At 43.8% G+C, this 22,377-nt stretch overlaps 2 protein-coding genes and 1 pseudogene across 5 annotated transcripts in view; 1 reads left to right on the top strand and 2 right to left on the bottom strand.

Annotated features, from left to right (window-relative positions):
- Positions 1 to 192, bottom strand: part of NSUN4 (NOP2/Sun RNA methyltransferase 4) — a 42,828-nt gene extending 42,636 nt beyond the window's left edge. The window contains exon 1 of one of the 2 annotated variants that reach the window (XM_053577164.1): positions 9 to 192. In XM_053577164.1, coding sequence (XP_053433139.1) covers positions 9 to 101 — 93 coding nt within the window. In that variant the 5' untranslated portion in view covers positions 102 to 192. The remainder of the gene's footprint in view (positions 1 to 8) is intronic. The other variant, XM_053577165.1, reaches the window with a different exon arrangement.
- A 10,109-nt stretch (positions 193 to 10,301) lies between these two features.
- Positions 10,302 to 22,361, bottom strand: LOC128575491 (cytochrome b-c1 complex subunit 6, mitochondrial). Of its 3 annotated transcripts, XM_053577167.1 has the most exons (6): positions 22,172 to 22,306; positions 17,831 to 17,934; positions 15,619 to 15,645; positions 14,968 to 15,115; positions 14,697 to 14,858; positions 10,302 to 10,533 (listed from the first exon to the last, which is right to left on the bottom strand). In XM_053577167.1, the coding sequence occupies exons 4-6, from the start codon at positions 15,028 to 15,030 to the stop codon at positions 10,501 to 10,503; spliced, it is 258 nt and encodes an 85-aa protein (XP_053433142.1). In that variant the 5' UTR covers positions 15,031 to 15,115; positions 15,619 to 15,645; positions 17,831 to 17,934; positions 22,172 to 22,306; the 3' UTR covers positions 10,302 to 10,500. The 3 variants fall into 3 exon arrangements, with proteins under 3 accessions (XP_053433142.1, XP_053433143.1, XP_053433141.1); XM_053577168.1 differs by lacking the exon at positions 17,831 to 17,934 and having other exon boundaries at positions 22,172 to 22,283; XM_053577166.1 differs by lacking the exons at positions 14,968 to 15,115; positions 17,831 to 17,934 and having other exon boundaries at positions 22,172 to 22,361.
- Positions 13,602 to 13,688, top strand: LOC128575698 (uncharacterized; annotated as a pseudogene).
- Positions 22,362 to 22,377: the final 16 nt, after the last annotated feature.

The following is a 22,377-nucleotide window of genomic DNA, read 5'->3' as shown; positions in this document are numbered from 1 at the left end:
GACCTTACCCATTTCTTTTTATGTCGATGTCTCCGTGGGACCGTCGCGAAGTATACATGCTTCAGCAGCTTCCGAACACCTCTCAGTAACGGCACAGCCATGTCAGCGTGCGCTGCTGGGTAATTCCGACCGGAACCGTGACGGGAGACCCACGGGTTCCGGGGAGGTGATGAGCGCCACCCTGGTGGACTAGAGCGGTAGAGAGGAGTGAATTCTACCAGACACTCTCCCAGGGTTCCGCCCATCGCTGAATACTCACGCCCCGCCCGTGGTCCCTTGAGGGTGCTGGAGAAAAAACAACCTGGCTCTCGGAATGGTGACTCCGCCTTGATGATTGATTGGATCAGCTAGAGGTATACCAGGACGCCCCTAACCCCGTTGGAGGATCTGGGAGGACAGTGAGCTAATGGTTGAGTACTGAAAGTTATCTAGACAAAAAAGAGTGGAAAGAGCCTTCTAGGCAGACATTACACTGAGGTAGAGGAAAAAGAGACCAGTCTTTTAGGCAGAGGCGTATTTGCAGTGAACATAATGAAGCTTAAATTTCTGGACCTGTCATTTGCACGACCACTTTCGAGACCTTGTACCTAATTTTGTTACTACCCTGTTTCCCCGAAAATAAGACAGTGTCTTATTTTAAGGTGTGCTCCCAACGATGTGCTAGGTCTTATTTTCAGGGGACGTCTTATCTTTCCTGTAAGTAGGTCTTATTTTCGGGGGATGTCTTATTTTCGGAAAAACAGGGTACTTAGAGCCACGTATATTGCGTAAGCTTTAGGCCCCACAACACTTGATTTCACCTTTAGGGATCCCATGCAGAGGAGGGACATGATCAGAAATTGTTTTTTAAAATGGTCATCTGACAGTCCGTGATTTATTTATTTATTTATTCTGAGACAGAGCCTCAAGCTGCCGCCCTGGGTAGAGTGCCGTAGCATCACAGCTCACAGCAACTTCCATCGCTTAAGCGATTCTCTTGCCTCAGCCTCCCAAGTAGCTGGGACTACAGGCGCCCGACACAACGCCCTATTTTTTGGTTGTAGTTGTCATTGTTGTTCGGCAGGCCCGGCTGGATTCAAACCCGCCAGCTCTGGTGTATGTGGCTGATGCCTTAGCTGCTTGAGCTACAGGCGCTGAGCGGGTTGGTGATTTTAGTAAGTAAAAACAAAGAAATCAGAAGAGAAAAAATTATTGTGATGGCAATGAGAACGGAGAGAAAAGGAGGTATTCCACTTCTTTTTAAGGGAATTACAGGACTAACGCCCTATCCAAAATAGTATATACTGTACCATCAATAGCTGTCTTCTTATCCTGCTTTTATGCTTTTATTACCACTTGATACATATTATTTTATGGTCTGCTAAATTATAATTTCCCAGAGGTTAAAAATATTGCTGTCATGAAAATAGAAAATGAGCATTGTGCCAAAGATGTTTTTTTCTGCAGTTTTTTTTTTTTTGGCCGTGGCCAGGTTTTTTTTTTTTTGTTTTGTTTTGTTTTTTGAGACAGATCCTCAAGCTGTCACCTTGGGTAGAGTGATGTGGCATCATAGCTCACAGCAACCTCCAACTCCTGGGCTCAAGCAACTCTCCTGCTTCCACCTCCCAAGTAGCTGGGAGTACAGGCGCCAGCCACAACGCCTGGCTATTTTTTTTTTTTTTTTTTGTAGAGACAGAGTCTCACTTTATGGCCCTCAGTGGAGTGCCATGGCCTCACACAGCTCACAGCAACCTCCAACTCCTGGGCTTAAGCGATTCTCCTGCCTCAGCCTCCCAAGTAGCTGGGACTACAGGCGCCCGCCACAAAGCCCGGCTATTTTTTGGTTGCAGTTTGGCCGGGGCCGGGTTTGAACCCGTCACCCTCGGTATATGGGGACGGCGCCTTACCGACTGAGCCACAGGCGCCACCCACACCTGGCTATTTTTGGTTGCAGCTGTCATTTTTGTTTGGTGGGCCCGGCCTGGATTCGAACCCGCCAGCTCAGGTGTGTGTGGCTGGCACCTTAGCCGCTTGAGCCACAGGCGCTGAGCCTGTGGCCAGGTTTGAACCCACCATCTCCAGTATATGGGGCGGTGCCCTACTCCTTTTAACCACAGGCACCGCCCACATGTGCCAAAGATTTTACTCATTGGGATAAACTACTCATCCATTATTATTCTAAATAAGGAGGGAAATAGTAAGATTGGTAAGACTTGTTCAAATGAGAATTTAAGTTTCAGAAATTTAGATAATCAGCCAAAAAAAATGCTGAAAAGGAATTTGCTAGTAATTGCAGAAACATTAGATCCTACTAAGTAAGCCAGGTGTAGTGGCTCAAGCCTGTAATCTTAGCACTTTGAGAGGCCAAGGCAGGTGGATTGATTGAGACCAGCCTGAGCAACAGAGAGACCCTATCTCTACTAAAAATAGAATAAACTAGCAGGGCATTATAGTGGGCACCTGTAGTCCCAGCTACTCCAGAGGCCAAGGCAGAAGGATCACTTGAGCTCTGGAGTTTGAGGGTGCACTGAGCTGCAATGATGCCATTAGACTCTACCCAGGGCAACAGAGTGAGGCTCTATCTCAAAAAAATAAATAAATAAAATCCAATTGATAAAGGACAGGTAAAAGAGGTAAATGTATTTGTTCCAACTCACATACAAATTCAACTTAAGAATAAACCTACAGAACTTACCTCATTCATCACTTGGGGACTGTCTGTATATTATCAGTTTTGTTTTGTTTTTGAGACAGAGTCTCACTATGTCACCCTTGGTAGAGTGCTATGGCATCACAGCTCACAGCAACCTCAATCTCTTGGGCTTAAGCGATTTCCTTGCCTCAGCCTCCCAAGTAGCTGAGACTACAGGCATCCACCACAACGCCTGGCTATTTTTTTTTTGTTGCAGTTGTCATTGTTGTTGAGCTGGCCTCGGCTGGGTTCAAACCCGCCACACTTGGTGTATATGGCTGACGCTGTAACCACAGTGCTATGGACTCTGAGCCTGTATATTAATAGTTTTTGTTTTCTTTATTTCTTTCTCTTTTTTTCTTCTCTTTCTCTCTTTTTTTTTTCTTTTGTTAAGACACTTACTATGTCACCCTCATTAGAGTGCTGTGGCACCACAGCTTACAGCAACCTCAAACTCTCGGTCCAAAGTGATTCTCTTGCCTCATCTTCCCAAGTAGCTGAGACTACAGGCACCCGCCACAACACCCAGCTATTTTTTTGTTGCAGTTGTTTAGCTGGTCCAAGCTGGGCTCAAACCCGTCACCCTAAGCAGTGCCTGTAGCTCAAAGGAGTTGGGGTGCTAGCCCATATACCGGAGATGATGGGTTCAAACCAGGGCCCAGCCAAAAAATGCAAAAAAAAAAAAAAAAAAAGTCACCCTAAGTGTATGTGGCTGGCCCCATAACCACTGTGCTATGGCGCCGAGCCAAAGAAGTTTACTTTTTGTTTTTGAGACAGAGTCTCACTATGTCACCTTTGGTAGAGTGCCGTAGCGTTACTGCTCACAGCAACCTCAAAGTCTGTGGCGTAAGCCATTCTCTTGCCTAAGCCTCCCTAGTAGCTGGGACTGCAGGCACCTGCCAAAACACCCAGCTATTTTTGGATGCAGTTGTCATTGCAGTTTAGCTGGCCTAGACCAGGTTCAAACCCACCACCCCTCAGTGTATAAAGCTGGTGCCATAACCACTGTGCTACAGGTGCCAAGCCTGTTTTTTTTTTTTTTTTTTTTGAGATAGAGTCTCAGTCTGTCACCCAACCTAGAGTACAGTGATACAATCATAGCTCACTGCAACCTCAAACTCCTGGGGCCAAACAATCCTCCTGCCTCAGCCCCCTAAGTAGCTGGGGCTATAGGCATGCATCACAATAACGAGCTACTTTTTCCATTTTTTGTAAAGTTGGGTTCTCATTCTTTTTTTTGTAGAGACAGAGTCTCACTGTACCGCCCTCGGGTAGAGTGCCATGGTGTCACACGGCTCACAGCTACCTCTAACTCTTGGGCTTACGCGATTCTCTTGCCTCAGCCTCCAGAGCAGCTGGGACTACAGGCGCCCGCCACAAAGCCCGGCTATTTTTCTGTTGCAGTTTGGCCGGGGCTGGGTCTGAACCCGCCACCCTCGGCATATGGGGCCGGCGCCCTACTCACTGAGCCACAGGCGCCGTCTGGGTTCTCATTCTTGTTCAGGCTGGTCTTGAACTCCTGATCTCAAGCAATCCTGCCATGGCTTTCCAGAGTGCTAGGATTACAGGTATGAGGTACTCTGCCCAGCCTCAACTCATTTTATTTTTGAGACAGGGTCTCCCTCTTTAACCAGGCTAGGATGCAGTGGCATTATCATAGCTCACTGCAACCTTAAACTCCTAGGCCCAAGTGATCTTCCTGCCTCATCCGTTTGAGTAGCTGGGACTATAGGTGTGCGCCATCAAATCCTGCTAATTTTTCTATTTTTATTTAATTTTATTTATTTATTTATTTATTTATTTTGAGTCCAAGTCTTACTTTGTTGCCCTTGGTAGAGTGCTGTGGCGTAACAGCTCACAGCAACTTCAAACTCTTGGGCTTAAGTGATTCTCTTGCCTCAGCCTCCCAAGTAGCTGGGACTACAGGTGCCCACCACAACACCCTGCTATATTTTAGTTGTAGTTGTCATTGTTGTTTGGCAGGCCTGGCCTGGATTCAAACCCGCCAACTCTGGTGTATTTGGCTGGTGCCCTAGCCACTGAGCTACAGGTGTCAAGCCTATTTTTATTTTTTGTTTTTGAGACAAGAGTCTCACTATGTCGTCCTCAGTGGAGTATTGTCACATCACAGCTCACAGCAACCTCAAACTCTTGGGCTTAAGCAATTCTCTTGCCTCAGCCTCCCGAGTAGCTGGGACTACAGGCACCCGCCACAATGCCTGGCTATTGTTTTGTTGTAGTTGTCAGTGTTGTTTAGCAGACCTGGGCTGTTCGAACCCACCAGCCCCCATGTATGTGGCTGGTGCTCTAACCACCGAGCTATGAGCGCTGAGCCATATCTAACTATTTTTATATTGATTGATCAACTTCTCAATATCTTTTTCTTTTCTTTTTTTTTTTTTTGAGACAGAGTCTCAAGCTTTCGCCCTGGGTTCAGTGCCGTGGTGTCATAACTCACAGTAACCTCCAACTCTTGGGCTCAAGCGATCTTTTGCCTCAGTTTTTCAATTTTTAGTAAAGATAGGGTCTCGCTTTTTTGCTCAGGCTGGTCTGGAGCTCGTGAGCTCAAGGTATCCATTTGCCTCAGCCTCCCAGAGTGCTAGGTTTACTGGCATGAGCCACCTTGCCCAGCCTTCAATTTCTTTAATTAATATAGGACGTGGTTCTCAGCCAGAGGCAATTTTGCCCTCACTTAGAGGATTTTTTGTAACCATCTGGAGACATTTTGGGTTGTCACATCTGGGTGGTACTTCTGGGATCTAGTGAGTAAAGCCAGGGACACTGCTAAATAGGACATTGCTTCCCTATAACAAAGAATTTTCCAACCCAGAATGTCAGTAGTGCTAAGACTAAGAAACTGATAAAGGGCTATTTGAATTTTCTAATTCTTCTTGTATCAGTTTTGACAATGTACATCTTTTAAAGAATCTGTCTTTGAAAAATAAATTAGAAGTAGACACAGTGACTCACGCCTGTAATCCTAACACTCCGGGAGGCCGAGGCGGGTGGATTGCTTGAGCTCATGAGTTTGAAACCAGCCTGAGCAAGAGCAAGACCTAGTCTCCAAAAAAAAAAAAGCCAGGCATTGTGGTGGGCGCCTGTAGTCCCAGCTACTTGGGAGGCTGAGGCAAGAGAATCGCTTAAGCCTAAGAGTTTGAAGTTGCTGAGCTGTGACACCACGGCACTCTACCCAGGGCAACATAGTGAGACTCTATCTCAAAAAAAAAAAAAAAATAGAGAATAAAAGAAAAAGAAAAGAGGGCGGCGCCTGTGGCTCAGTGAGTAGGGCACGGGCCCCATAAGCCGAGGGTGGCGGGTTCAAACCCAGCCCAGGCCAAATTGCAACAGCAAATAGCCGGGCGTTGTGGCGGGTGCCTATAGTCCCGGCTGCTCGGGAGGCTGAGGCAAGAGAATCGCGTAAGCCCATGAGTTAGAGGTTGCTGTGAGCTGTGTGACGCCACGGCACTCTACCCAAGGTGGTACAGTGAGACTCTGTCTCTACAAAAAAAAAAAGAAAAAGAAAAGAAATTAAAGGGAAATGCTGGCCATCCCTGTAAATAGGACAATAGATTGAAACAGTTTGGCATTTTGTCCTATTTTTGTAAACATAATCCTCCAGATTCTCAGAAGCTCCATTGCCACATTTTATCTATAAAGTGTTCCTCAATCTTGCTGACTGTACTGAATAACATCAGTCTGATTTTTTTTTTAGTCTGCTGAATATTTCTGAAGCACAAGCACGTGTTTTTTGACATAGTTCACTTTCTTTTTATATTTTTTTTAGACAGAGTCTCACTTTGTCACCGGTGGTAGAGTGCCATGGTGTCATAGCTCATAACAACCTCAAACTCTTGGGCTCAAAGGATCCTCTTGCCTCAACCTCCCTGGCAGCTGGGACTACAGGCACCCACCACAACACCTGGGTATTTTTTGAGACAGGGGTCTCACTCTTGCTCAGCTGGTCTCAAACTCATGAGCTCCAGCAATCCACCGGCCTCAGCCTCCCAGAGTATTAGGATTACAGGCATGAGCCACCACACCCAGCCTTTATTTGTTGGGGGTGGGGGAGGGTGAGTTCATTTTCTATTGTATATAACCTTCAGTATATAGGTCTTTTTCATGTACAACCGGAAATGCAAACTAGTAAGCCAAATCCAGCCAATAGTTGTATTCGATTTGGCCTGCATGCTTTCAAAGACTTAGTTGCCGGCTTGGCACCTGTGGCTCAAGCGGCTAGGGCACCAGCCACATACACCTGAGCTGGCAGGTTCAAATCCAGCCCGGGCCCACCAAACAATGACGGCTGCAACCATAAAATAGCCGGGTGTTGTGGCGGGCGCCTGTAGTCCCAGGTACTTGGGAGGCTGAGACAGGAGAATCCCTTGAGCCCAAGAGTTGGAGGTTGCTGTGAGCTGTGATGACACAGCATTCTACCCAGGGTGACAGCTTGAGGCTCTGTCTCAAAAAAAAAAAAAAAAGACTTAGTTGCCGACATTTAAAAGTTGAGATATTTCATGTAAAATTCAGATGTCTGGCTTCTTACCAGATCTGGCAACATGAGGTCTGCATTCCAAATAGCAATAGCTGGCTGGAGTGGAGAAGCAGTTTTCCAGTGCCTACAGGGCCTGCTTCCCTCAGGGACCACTCAGGTGGTTGAGTTTACAACTGCCAGATCTCCATTTTGTAGTATCATAGTCACAAGAGACCTATGGCTATTTGAATTTCAATGAATTAAAATAAAATGTAAAACTCAGTACTTCAATCACATTAGCCATGTTTCCAAGGGCTCAATAGCCATATGTAGCTAGTGGCTGGCATATTGGACAGTACAGACTAGAACACTGCCATCACTGGAAAAAGTTCTATTGGATGACCCAATTGGAACAGGGAGCATTTCCCCTATCCCTTGAGCAACAGATATTACTAGCAACACTGTGGAGCCTATTTTCTGGTTTTATGGGGAAATATGCCTAATTCTAACACTAGACGTGGGAATGTGGACCTCTCATAGCCTTAACTGTTGTTTTCAGTCTAATGTCAACTTCTATTATACACATTTGGGACTTACTGAGGTTTTTTGTTTGTAATAATTTCAAACTTAAACAGTGATATATCACTGCCATCTAATATTCAGACGCCATTTACTTTCCACAGGTTGTCCTAAATAACAAAAGGATCCGATTCAGAATCACATGTTGCATTGTTTTATCTCTTTAGTCTCCTTCAATCTGAAAAGTTCTTCAGTCTTTCCTCGACTTTCACAACCTTGACACAGGGAGGACTTTTTTGTACAGTGTGCACTTTTGTATAATGTTCCTCAACATGGTCTGATTAGATTCAGCTTATCTATCTTTTTGCAGGAATCACAGGGATGCTGTGTTCTCATTGCTGTCCTTGGGTGGCAGAGTTATTTGTCCCATTATTGGTGATATCACTTTTCATCTATGCTATCTGCCAGGCTTTTCCGGTGTACTTTATCCTTTTAATTTTAAAAATTATTAATAAACTATTTCCTTCCTCACCAAACTTTCAACTAATTCACTTTTATTATTGTGGATTAATGAATTCCCATTTTATTCTGTGGGGCAAAATTCTCTCAGATATGGCTAGTAGTTTGTGTATACTTTTGACTTCTCCCTGTCATTTTTTTTATTGTTGTTGTAGAGACAGAGTCTCACTTTACCGTCTTTGGAGTGCCATGACGTCACAGGACTCACAGCAACCTCTAGCTCTTGGGCTTTTGCAATTCTCCTGCCTCAGCCTCCCGAGCAGCTGGGACTACAGGCGCCCACAACACCCGGCTATTTTTTGGTTGCAGTTCAGCCGGGGCTGGGTTTGAGTTGCCCTTGGTATATGGGGCAGGCGCCCTACTCACTGAGCCACAGGAGCCACTCTCCCTGTCATTTTTTTTTTTTGAACAGAGCCTCAAGCTGTTGCCCTGGGTAAAGTGCCGAGGCATCATAGCTCACAGCAACCTCCAACTCCGGGACTCAAGTGATTCTCTTGCCTCAGCCTCCCAAGTACTGGGACTACAGGCACTCACCACAACGCCCGGCCATTTTTTTTGGTGGTAGCTGTCATTGTTTTGGCAGGCCTGGGCTGGATTCTAACCTGCCAGCTCTGGTGTATGAGGCTGGCACCTTAGCCGCTTGAGCTACAAGCACAGAGCCAATCCCTATCATTCTTTGAGCACTTGCTTCTTTATGATATATTTTGTTCCAGGCTTATCTTGTACTTTCTGTCTCTGCCCTGAAATGACCCATTTTTCCAAGGAGTGAGTCCTGGATTCCTTTACCTTTATTACAGAATTAAGGCCCTCTGTAGAAGGAGCTAAGAAATATACAAAAGGTACCCAAAACATGTATATACATTTTAATAAAGGAAAAACTGTATCAAAATTTGTAATACTTAATATATGCCAATGACAAAAGATGATTACAAGTCACATTGAGCACCTCTTGTAATATTCAACATGACTTGAATATTACAAATCTAATAGTTTTTTTTTCCTTTCTTAAAATGTGTATACATTTTTTGGGCACTGTTATGTATTCCTTGCTTATATAGTTCATACCAGTACCTAAACATCACAGGATTCAGTCTGTTTTTTTTTCCTTTTCCATATTTATAACTCCATTCTCTGACTGCTAGCTCCCATTATCCACAATATATTTACTCATTGGATCATTCCTTCCTGTATGTAACTAATACCTCATTGTCAGTACCCAGGACCAATCTCTCATTGCCAGCACCCAAGTGCCTTTGTTTGATCCTTTGACTCCAGTACGTCCTTCCACTACCCTATACCCTCTTCACTACCCCTTTTTAAAAAATACATCTTTTTTAAAAAAAGCTTGTTTCAAAAAACTTGTCAAAATATACTTTAGCAATGAAAAACTTTTATATGAACTAGGCATTTACTATTAAGCCATTACTAGTTGTAATAATGACATCATGATATATAAAAAATAAAGTCGTAGGCCAGGTACAGTTAGTACCTCACACTTTGGGAGGCCAAGGCAGGAGGATCGCTTAAGGCCAGAAAATCAGGACCAGCCTGAGCAAGAGCGAGACTCCGTCTCTTTACAACAGATAGAAAAATTAGCCAGGTGTAGTGGTGTACAACCTGTAGTCCCAGCTACTCAGGAGGCTGAGGCAGGATGGCTTTGAGTCTAGGAGTTTGAGATTACAATGAGCTATGCTGATGCCACTACACTCCAGCTTAAAAGCAAGACCCTGTCTCCAAAAAAAAAAAAAAAGTCTTTATCATTAAGACACATGTACTCTGGCTCAGCACGGTGATTACAGTGCCAACCACATGCACCGAGGGTGGAGGGTTCAAATCTGACCTGGGCCTGCTAAACAACTGCAGCAACAACAAAAAAAAATAGCTGGGCGTTGTGGTGGGCACCTGTAGTCCCAGCTACTTGGAAGGCTGAGGCAAGAGAATCGCTTAAGCCCAAGAGTCTGAGGTTGCTGTGAGCTGTGATACCATAGCACTCTATCCAGGGCAACGTAGTGAGACTCTGTCAAAAAAAACACATGTACGCACTAGGTAATGGGTATATGAGGGTTGAGTATTATTCTCATACATGCTTGAAAATCTGAAATTTAAAGAAAAGGATGGGAATAGGTTGGCAGTTCACAGAATTTTATTAGAATGGAATCACTGCTTATTACATAGAGTTGGCTACTTTCCTAAGCCAAAATGCATGAGGTTTGTATGAAGTTAACAGTTATACAAATTAAAAACAAAGGGCATATTCAAAACCATAAGGAAGCATCCTGATGCCAAGGTGATGAAGGCTGAGGTGAATGAGTCTGCACATTTATTTCAGGCTGTTGAAGAGTTTGTGGGCCACCTAGATGGGGCGGGGAGGAGATATCATCAATTAGTAGTAATTGTCATAGCTTACAAGGTCCTTGTGACCTCAAACAGTACTGCCTCTTTTCTCACCACTCCTTACCACCCACACCACACTTAAGCCCTACTGAACTCTCTTCTATCTACAACTTAGATTTTCCATTTTTATTCTTCCTTTAGATCTTAAGTTTACATATCATTTCCTGTGAGCCTTCTCTAAACAAGCCCCTACCCATACACAAATCTGTCTCTGTCTTCCCACAGAAAGTCCTACCTACCACTGCCATAATACTAATATTATATATTTGTTCAACAGGTATTTATAGAACACCTACTATATGCCAGGTACTGTTCTAAGTGCTGAGGGAATTACATATGTAAGCAAGACAACATCTCTATTGCTTATAAGGCTTACAGAGTAATAAGAGAAATATAAACACATAAATAAGGTAACTTCTGATAGTGGTAAATGCTGAGGAAAATAAAGCAGGGGGAGGATGGGAGAGGAAACCATAGTGACTTTAAATAGGGTAGGTCAGTGAATGCCACTTTGAGGGATTTACCTTAGTTTAGTTAATTTCTGTTTCTGTCTCTTATGCTGGCTCATACATTCAGTGAAGGAAGGGAGGGACCATGTCTGTCTCACTCCCAGATCCTAACTCAGTGCCTGGCTTATCAATATATTTAGATATTTGTTGAATGACTACAAAGTGGGAGGGCACGTAATAATGGAACAGATCATGATTTGCCTATTTTGGACATTTCATATAAATGGCATTATATAGTATGTGTGAAATTGTGACTAGCTGCTGCTTTTTTTTTTTTTTTTTTTAGAGACAGAGCCTTAAGTTGTTGCCCTTGGTAGAGTGCCATGGCGTCACACTGCTCACAGCAACCTCCAACTCCTGGGCTTAGGCAATTCTCTTGCCTCAGCCTCCCTAGTAGCTGGGACTATAGGCACCCACCACAACACCTGGCTGTTTTTTGTTGCAGTTTGGCCAGGGCCGGGTTTGAACCTGCCACCCTTGGTATATGGAGGGCCCCACCAAGCCACAGGCGCTGCCTGTGACTACCTTCTCTCCCTCAGCATGTAGTATAATGTTATAGCATGTTCAGTAATTTTTTAAAAAACCATAGTAAGGCTCAGCGCCTGTAGCTCAAGTAGCTAAGGCGCCAGCCACATACACTATAACTGGCAGGTTTGAATCCAGCCCAGGCCTGCCAAACAACGACAACTACAATCAAAAAAAAAATAATAGCCAGGCGTTGTGGCAGACACCTGTAGTCCCAGCTACCTGGGAGGCTAAGGCAAGAGAATCGCTTAAGCCCAGGAATTGGAGGTTGCTGTGAGCTATGACGCCACAGCACTCTACCCAGGGCGATAGCTTAAGGCTCTGTCTTAAAAGAAAAGAAAAACTGTAGTAAAATACATGTAACATAAAATCTACCATTTTAATTTTTTTTTTTTTTTTGAGACAAGTTTCATTATGTTGCCCTCAGTAGAATGCTATGGCGTCACAGCTCACAGCAACCTCCAACTCTTGGGCTTAAGTGATTCTCTTGCCTCAGCCTCCCAAGTAGCTGGGATTACAGGTGCCTGCCACAACACCTGGCTATTTTTTGGTTGTAGTTGTCATTGTTGTCTGGTAGGCCCGGGCTGGATTCCAACCCGCCAGCTCGGGTGTATGTGGCTGGCACCCTTAGCCGCTGAGCTATAGGCACCGAGCCCATTTTCATAATTTTTAAATGGACATTATTCAGGCATTAAATATATTCACACTGTTCTAAAACCATCAATCTCAGGAATGTTTTCACCTTCCTAAACTGAACTCTGTACCCACTAAACAATAGCTCTCCATTTCCCCTCCCCCAGCTCTTAGCTATCTCTCTTCTTAGAATGATATATTTGTCCTTTGTGACTGGATTATTTCACTTAGTACAATGTCCCTAAGGTTTATCAATGTAGCATGTGTCAGTTTCCTTCTCTTTTAAGACTGAACATCATCTCCTTGTATGTATACAGCACACTGTTTATCCATTCATCCATCAGTGGATACTTGGGATTGTTTCTACCTTTTAGCTATTGTAAATAATGCTACAGTGAACACAGATGTGCAAATATATATTTGAGTTTCTACCCTTAGTTCTTTTGGGCTTATACCCACATGTGGTATTGTTAAATCATATGGTAATTCTTTTTTTTTTTTTTTTTGAGACAGAGCTTCAAGCTGTCGCCCTGGTAGAGTGCCGTGGCATCACAGCTCACAGTGACCTCCAACTCCTGGGCTCAAGCGATTCTCCTGCCTCCACCTCCCAAGTACCTGGGAGTACAGCCACCCACCACAACGCCCAGCTATTTTTTGGACGCAGCCATCATGGTTGTTTGGCGGGCCCAGGCTGGATTTGAATCCACCAGCTCAGGTGTATTCAGCTGGCGCCTTAGCTGCTTGAGCCACAGGCGCTGAGCCTCATATTGTAATTCTATTGTTTAACTTTTGAGTTAAGGTCTTGCTCTGTTGTCCAGGCTAGAGTGCAATGGTATCATCATAGTTCATTGCAGTTCACACTCTAAGGTTCAAGCAATCCTCCTTCCTTAGCCTTCCGAGTAACTGGGGCTGTACCCTACTAATTTTTCTGTTTTTTGTAGAGGTAGGTTCTTGAACTCCTGGGCTCAAGTGGTCTTCCTGCCGGAGCCTCTAAGATTGTAGGTATGAGTCCTCTGTTTAATTTTTTGAGGAAAATACTTGATTTTTGGCCAAAAGCAGTGGTTTACCCCTGTAATCCTACCTCTTTGGGAGGCCAAGGCAGGAAAAATGCTTGACCCCAGGAGTTTGAAGGCAGTCACAGCAAAATACCAAGACTCCATCTCCACAAAAAATGAAACAGTTGGTGGCAGGCATGTATAGTCCCAGCTACCCAGGAGACTGAGCCAGGAGAACTGCTTGAGCCCAGGTGTTTGAGGTTGCAATGAGCTATGAAAACACCAGTGTACTCTAGCCCAGACAACATGGCAAGACTCTGCCTCAAAAATAAAAAAATTGATCACACACATGCAGCATGTGCTTAGCATTTTCAGGGAGAAAAAGGAAGGCTCTCCTAATACATAATAGAATTGCCCATGGTGGCCTCTCTGTCCTTGCGAGTGCAACATCAGGTAAAAAAGTAAAAAAAAAATAAAATAAATTGGGCAGCACCCGTAGCTCAGTGGGTAGGGCGCCGGCTACATACACTAAGGCTGGAGGGTTTGAACCTGGCCCGGGCCAGCTGAAACGACAACTGCCAGCAACAACAACAAAAAATAGCCGGGCCTTGTGGCGGGCACTTGTATTCCCAGCTACTTGGGAGGCTGAGGCAAAAGAATCACTTGAGCCCAAGAGTTTGAGGTTGCTGTGAGCTATGACACCATGGCACTCTACTGAGAGCAGCATAGTGAGACTCTTATCTCAAAATAAATAAATAGGGCTTAGTGCCTGTAGCACAGTGGTTACGGTGCTGGCCACATACACCAAGGCTGGCAAGTTCGAACCCGGCCCAGGACAGTTAAACAACGACAACTGCAACAAAAAAATAGCTGGGCAATGTGGTGGGCGCCCATAGTCCCAGCTACATGGGAAGCTGAGGCAAGAGAATCGCTTAAGCCCAAGAGTTGGAGGTTGCCAGGAGCTCTGCAGCCATAGCATTCTACTGAGGGTGACTTAGTGAGACTAAGTGAGACTAAAAAAAAAAAATCCTCTTACCTCAGCCTCCCAAGTAGCTGGAACCACAGGTGCCCACCATAATACTTAGCTATTTTTTTAGAGACAGCATTTTGTTGTTGCTCAAGAAGGTCTTGAATTCCTGAGCTCACGCAATTTACCCACTTCTACCTCCCAGAGTGCTAGTATCACAGGTGTGAGCCACCACGCCCATCCACAATATAAATTATTATAAAGAACTGTCTGTTACTTGAGTACAAAACCCAGTTTCTGTATGTAAAATGGGGATAATGATACCTACTACAAGTGAAGTGGTAAGGATTATGTAAGATTATTTATATAAAATCCTCAGCATTATACCTTACATATATTGGGCCCACAGTAATCTCATTGATGGGCCTGCCCCTACCATGAAAGGACTGTCAGCATTGTAAGCCTTCCCCTTCTTGACTTCAAATCAACTTACACAGTGGTCCCTTGCATGCAAGAAGTCAAAGAGCTCCTCTGTGCAATCTTCTTCTGTATGTGATCTGGCGGAGACACGCTCATCACAGAGCTCTAGCCGCTCACGAGCCTTTACACATTTTTCCAGCTGCTCGCACTGCTCTCTCACTGTTGTTAAGGGATCCTGACAGAGAAACAAAAAAAGAATAAAATGGTGGTTTTAGGGGAGACCCACCAAACACATATGGTTTGATCAATACAACCACCAAACCAAGGTGCTGCCTCTGAATTACCGTGCAGAAGGCCAGCTGGCAGAGCCACATTGCCACCAGACATGGCAGAATGGGGTCTCCCATTCAATTCTGATGCTAAGTAGTAGGGAAAAGTTTCACATTCCTGCCTTCCAAGGTTGCCAGTATGCACTGAGAGCCTCACTCCTATCTGAAAAACAAGGTGGTAAAGGAAACCTGGCCAAACTTGCAAGTAGACCTATAGGAGGTCTTACTTGTTAACACAGCATTTTTGGGATATATCATGTCTGAAATTTCAATTTCCCGTCTGAGAACCAGGCCTACGTACCCCAGCTGCCCAGCTAGAAAGGCTGTACTAATATGGAGAAGGACCATCTAAGAAAGTTTCCTTTGGAGGAACCCAAATAAAGGTTCCTTCTTTATTAAACCACATGAAGTAGCTGACTGAGTGCCAGGCCCTCAAGATGCTGTCTGCTCCCAGATAGCATAACTAAAGTAGCCCCAAACTCAGAACAGACTAAGATTCCCAGACCCATACCCCTAAACACTCCATTACACAGGCAGCATTACAGCTTATTCCACCCCCATTGTCTCTAAGGTGTCAAGTAAAGACTCCTTAAAATGCCTTTCATTTCGTGAGGCTCAAACTTCCTGCTTTTACTGAGATCATTTCAAGCCTGAGACAGCTCTTACCACTAATTCCTCCTCTTCTTCTTCCTCCTATAAAAGGAAAACAAAAATTAATGTCAGTAGCAAAGTTATTCCCAATTATATTGATGTTGTAATTACTGATGATTAACATTGTATTAATCAGGGCCGGGCGTGGTGGCTCATGCCTGTAATCCTCCCACTCTGGGAGGCCAAGGTGGGTAGACTGCCTGTGCTCACAGGTTCAAGACCAGCCTCAGCCAGAGTGAGACCTTGTCTCTAAAAATAGCCGGGTGTTGTGGAGGGCGCCTATAGTCCCAGCTACTTGGAAAGCTGAGGCAAGATAATCACTTGAGCCCAAGACTTGGAGGTTGCTGTGAGCTATGATGTCACAGCACTCTACCGAGGGCAACAAGACTCTGTCTCAAAAAACAAACCAAACATATTATGTCTTTTTAATGAATTAGACTTTTGGAACATCCTATGTTGGGATGATTTTGTCTGTCTTTCATTTGGCAACAAAAGCTCTACAAGGCTACAAACATTGAAAATCCACTTGATAATCTGTAAACCTTTCTATGGAAATATTAGAATTTTTCCCCCCAATTTTGCCATTATATAGAAAACATTAATCATGTTATTTTATTTTCTATGTTTTACGACATTTTGACATCAGGCCTTGCTAATCCTGCCCTCCCAGAGCTAGCTAAGTTTTAGACAGCAAACACCCCTCATAGGTTAAGCAAATCAATCCAAAGCCCTCATAGCCAACCACCTTCTACACTAAGTTCGTACTTTGCCTTGTCTGAATCAGCACTGGGTCAAATACGTGACAACTAGGGACCAGCCCTAGAGCCCAGCACCCAATGAATCTGATCCTAACATCAATTAGGCTTGCCTAACCTGCCTTACCTATTTCTTCCCACAAAAATCAAGGCTCTCAGTAATCCTTTCCCCTCCTCACTCTTTGTGCCTCCTGACCAACCCTGACACTTCCCTATATAGCCCTCCACTGTATGATATGCCCCCTTCTCTTAAGAACTGTTAAGTAATAAACTCTTCTTTCAAAGGCAGTTATCTCCATGTTTGTCACATTTACCATACCCGATTAAAATAAATCCCAGGTGTATTTCAAGACAGAGAAAGACACAATCTTACTTTCATTAGTAAGAACCTAAGTATGCCTAACACAGCAGTTTATAAAGCACCTTCTTATGTGTTATGATTTGATCACAATAGTCCTTTAAGAAGAAAGTAATCCCAGGGCCAGGTGTGGTGGCTCACACCTGTGGGATCCCAGCACTCTGGGAGGCTGAGGAGGATGGATTGCTTGAGCTCATGAGTTCAAGACCAGCCTGAGAGCCTGAGTTAGAGCAAGATCCCATCTCTGCTAAAAGATAGCCAGGGCAGCGCTCTTGGCTCAGTGGGTAGGACGCCGGCCACATACACTGAAAGCTGGCGGGTTCAAACTTGCCTGGGCCAGCTAAACAACAATGACAACTGTAACAAAAAAATAGCTGGGCGTTGTGGCAGGCGCCTGTAGTCCCAGCTACTTGGGAGGCTGAGGCAAGAGAATCGCTTAAGCCCAGGAGTTGGAGGTTGCTGTGAGCTGTGATGCTACAGCACTCTACCCAGGGCAACAGCTTGAGGCTCTGTCTCAAAAAAAAAAAAAAAAAAAGAATAAATTAAAATAAAAGATAAGAAACAGTAATTAGACATTTTAATATAGATTCAAGCTGTTAGATGTTCATATGGGACCTACATAAAGTATTTTGTTCTAGATTCTGGTTAAGTCCTAATATTGCTAGAAATAGCTAAATTTAGTCCTTATGGCTGAAACCAAGTTAGGAGGAAACTTTTTTTTTTTTTTTTTGCAGTTTTTGGCTGGGGCTAGGTTTGAACCCGCCACCTTCGGTATATGGGGCTGGTGCCACCCCCTTTTCTTTCTTTTTTTTTTTGAGACAGAGCTCCACTCTGTGGCCCCAGGTAGAGTGCCAGCTTGGTGTCATAGCTCACAGCAACCTCAGTGATCTCCTTTCCTTAGCCACTATAAACACCTGCCATAATGCCTGGCTATTTTTTAGTAGAGGCAGGGTCTTGCTCTTGGTCAGGCTGGTCTTGAAATCCTGAGCTCAGGTGATCCATTCTCCTTGGCCTCCCAGAGTGCTAGGTTTACAGGCATGAGCCACATCTGGCCCCAGGAAACCCATTTTTTCTAGACTATGAACTAGAATTTGAAATGTGAAAATGGTCCTACCTATTCGCTTGTGATTCAAGTACATAATCACAAACTCAGTTTCCTTTCTTCCAACAGGAGCAGTATAAAAAATTCCCCAAGAGAACATCAGCATAAACCTAAATCTGGGGCATAGCAGAGTCTGATCAGTATCTCAACACCTGAAATAAGTGTCAGAAATTAGGTTGTGCTTGCCTATGTGTATATGCAAATGTCCATATTTGGGGGAGAGGAAAGAAAAAGTATATATGGAAATAAATATTCAAAATCCCAATACAATCTCTTTTATTCTCTACCATGCCATTCAGGGAAGGGACCAAAGCTCACATAGGCAGGGAATGACCAGTAGGGCAGGTTCAGCTATAACCCGGGCTAATTATTCTCATAACTGGCAAGGATTTCTTCTAAATATGAAGATTCTGGACAGCGCCCGTAGCTCAGTAGTTGGGGCACCGGCCACATGCACCAGGGCTGGTGGGTTCAAACCTGGCCTGTAGTCCCAGCTACTTGGGAGCCTGAGGCAAGAGAATAGCTTAAGCCCAAGAGTTAAAGGTTGCTGTGAGTTTTGACGCCACGGCACTGAACCAAAGGGTGACATAGTGAGACTCTGTCTCAAAAAAAAAAAAAAAAAAAAAATTATGGGCGGCGCCTGTGGCTCAGTGAGTAGGGCGCCGGCCCCATATGCCAAGGGTGGCGGGTTCAAACCCAGCCCCGGCCAAACTGCAACCAAAAAAAAAATAGCTGGGCGTTGTGGCGGGCGCCTGTAGTCCCAGCTACTCGGGAGGCTGAGGCAAGAGAATCGCGTAAGCCCAAGAGGTAGAGGTTGCTGTGAGCCGTGTGACGCCACGGCACTCTACCCGAGGGTGGTACAGTGAGACTCTGTCTCTACAAAAAAAAAAAAAAATTATACTGAAAAAGTTTTCCTGAAAAACTAAAATCACATTCTGCCCAAATTAGAAAGCAGAATTGAGTATATTTACAAGCAAGACCTTTAAATCATTTTCCTATTAGCAATGCTACAACACTGATAGTTTTGTGTCAAAAATATCATGGTGGCCGGGCATGGTGGCTCACGCCCATAATCCTAGCACTCTTAGGAGGCTGAAGAGAGTGGGACTGTTTGAGCTCAGCCTGAGCAAGAAGAGTGAGACCTCCCCCCCCAATCTCTACTAAAAACAGAAAAATTAGCCAGGCATGATGGTGGCTGCCTATAGTCTCAGCTACTCAGGAAGCTGATGCAGGAGAATTGCACAAGCCCAGGAGTTTGAGGTTGTTGTGAGCTATGATCCCGAGGAACTCTACCCAGGGCAAAAGAGGGAGACCATGTCTCAAAAAATAAAATAAAACAAAACAAAATAATAAAAATATGGTATGTTTTGGAAAAACAAATCTAAATATAAGTCTGAATATGGAATGCTTTGTGTGAAAATTCCAGTCAATGAGAAATCCAATCTCATACTAAATAAAAATATTTAATCCTCTAGTATTATAGGATTTTCATAAAATACCCCCATTTTCTTAAATTTTTTTTTTTTTTGAGACAGAGTTTCACTTTGTTGTCCTCAGTAGAGTGCAGTAGCATCATAACTCACAGCAACCTCAAACTCTTGCCTCAGCCTCCCAAGTAGCTGGGACTATAGCCCCCCCTCCCCCCCCCACACACACACAATGCCTCAGCTATTTTTAGGCCCTGGCTATTTTTTTTTTCTAGCGCATTAATACATTCAGAAAAGGAATCAGACAACTACTACATCAAAATATTAAGCAATAATAATAATGCAAAGAAAGTAACATTCACATTGTCAAATAAGAGTATGTCTATTATAGAATGCTTTGACTCTGAGATTCAGTATGGCATCAGTTAACTTCTTATTATCTTTTTTTAAGTCTCAAAAAAGACAATATTTATAAATAAAAGTAAAAGATAATTTCAAAAAACAGATCATGCCAAATCTTATAGACAATAGAAAAAGAAGAAATACTTAAAAATCATTCTACTTGATCTAGGTATACCTGATATTAAAATTGGAGAAAATATATTATTATAAAGGGGACATTACAAACATGCCACTTACAAATGATGCAATATCCTAAACAACATATTAACAAGCTGAATTAAAAATTAATGTTTAAGTAATGTACTTTAGTCAAAATTAAATCCAATTTATGTGAGAATTAGTCACTATTTTCTTTTCTTTTGGTTTTTTTTTCTTCTTTTCCTTAACCTCATCCCCTCCCTCCTTCTGTCTGGTCTCCCATTCCCCCATGCCCCACTGTGTCATTGTCATTAATTGTCTTCATATCAAAATTGGAATACATAGGATTCATACGTCTCCATTCCTGTGATGCTTCACTAAGAATAATGTGTTCCACCTCCATCCAGGTTAGTACAAATGCTGCAAAATCTTCATTTTTTTTTTTATGGCTTAATAATATTCCATGGCATACATATATCACAGCTTACCAATCCATTGCTGGGTTGAAGGACACTTAGGTTGTTCCCACATTTTGGCAATTGTAAATTGGGCTGCGATAAACAGCCTAGTCCAAGTGTCTTTATAATAAAAGGTGTTTTTTTCCTTCTGTATAGATGCTGAGTAATGGGATTGCAAGATCAAAAGGGAGGTCTAGGTTGAGTTCTTTGAGGTTTCTCCATACTTGCTTCCAAAAAGGTTGTATTAGTTTGCAGTCCCACCAGCAGTGTAAAAGTGTTCCTTCCTCTCCACATCCGCGCCAGCATCTGCAGTTTTGAGATTTTGTGATATAGGCCATTCTCGCTGGGGTTAGGTGATATCTCAAAGCCCCAGCTATTTTTAGTGACTGGGTCTTGCTCTAACTCAGTCTGGTCTCTAACTTGTGAGCTCAGTTGATCCACATGCCTTGGCCTCCCAGAGTGCTGAGATTAAAGGTGTGAGCCACCAAGCCCTGCCTTATTAATTTTAAAATAGACTGCCTATTTACTTTCTTTTTCTCATCTACTGCTGTACTAAGCCTGGCTGAACTTTGTGAGGCTGACTCCACCTCCTTCTGAAAATAATAAGCCTAGAAAAAGCGTAAGAGATAAGTGAATTTCCAACTGCAGTAGAATCTCTGTAAATCGATCGATACATATAGGGATATATGTATGTGTATACATATACATACATATACAGATACACCCAGGGACTATAACAAATGAACAACTGGTCAACATACGGAGGTGGTCAACATAAGGAACTAGGTCAACTGTGCTGATCCATACACGTGGGGCATGTCTGATACATGAAATTAGGTCAACTTGAGGTGGTCAATGGAGGGAGGTGGTCAACTATGTATGTGAATCCATAAAGCAGTAATGGCTACTGTGAAGTGACCAGAGAAGAATAGATAGGAAATGAAATCAGAAACAAAACTGTAAAGCCTGTAGCACTGGCTCTAGAATCATGCTGCTTGAATTCAATTCGTACTAATTTGGTAGCTGTGTCTTTAGTATATTTAACATCCATGATGACTCGGCACCTGTAGCTCAGGGGTTAGGGCGCCAGCCACATGCACCAGGGCTGGTGGGTTCAAACCCAGCCAGGGCCTGCTAAACAACAATAACAAAAGTAGCCGGGCTTGTGGCAGGCGCCTGTAGTCCCAGCTACTTTAGAGGCTGAGAAGAGAATCGCTTGAGCCCAAGAGTTTTAGGTTGCTGTGAGCTATGACGCCATGCACTCTACAGAGGGCGACAAAGTGAGACTCTCTGAATAAAAAAAAAAAATCCATGCCTATTTCCTCATCTGTAAAAAAGGCAATTATAATAGCACCTAATATCTCATAAGAATATTGTGTAGATTAAATGAATCAGTACGTATAAAGCAGTCAATAAATACTTACTATACAGGCACTCTTATTCTGGGAAAGAGCACCCACTTTCATCACAATATTAACACTGCACATTCCTGCATTGTCCCTAAAGACAACCTTCCTCCCCCTCAAAGAAAAAGAAAGCACTTTTCCCAAGAACTCGTGTAAGGCCGTATCTCTTGACCCTCCATAAAATGTGTGGTAGGGATTTCTGACCTGAGCTGGGATAAAGTTTGTCCGTTTGCGCCCCAAACTTGTCAAACCAGGGCCTGACTGCCCGAAAATATTTTTACAAAAGTTTGGTCCATACATAATTTTCAGTCTCATTGAACCTTCACCACACCCATAGAATGGGGAAGCCGAAGTCCTAAAACTACTTGCCCAGTCATTCGACGAAACTGGGGAAGGGTCGAGGGAACCAACTCTCCTGACCCTTTAACAAACCCAACAGTGGAAACCAAGTCTAAGAGGGCCCTTAGGCGGCCTGGGTCCTGAGCCTCAGAAAAGAAGGTCGAGTCGATCGCCTTGCCTCACCTCCTTCGGATCTCCGGACCCAGTCAGCATGTTTTTTTCGTCCTCCAGACCCATGTCCAGCTACAATTCTTGATTCAACACGAGTAGCAATACGGCACCTAATACAGTTCAGGATCAAAAAGGACTCGCAAGGGTCACTCAGCGGATATCCGGCGACCTGGCCGGAAGTGCGGCATAGTCAATCGTAGTCGCGAACACACGCTTTT

The sequence above is a fragment of the Nycticebus coucang genome, chromosome 22, assembly GCF_027406575.1.
Source record: "Nycticebus coucang isolate mNycCou1 chromosome 22, mNycCou1.pri, whole genome shotgun sequence".
NCBI classification, from domain to species: Eukaryota; Metazoa; Chordata; class Mammalia; order Primates; family Lorisidae; genus Nycticebus; species Nycticebus coucang.
Note: the sequence above shows the minus strand (reverse complement) of the source record. Positions and strands in the feature narration are given on the sequence as shown.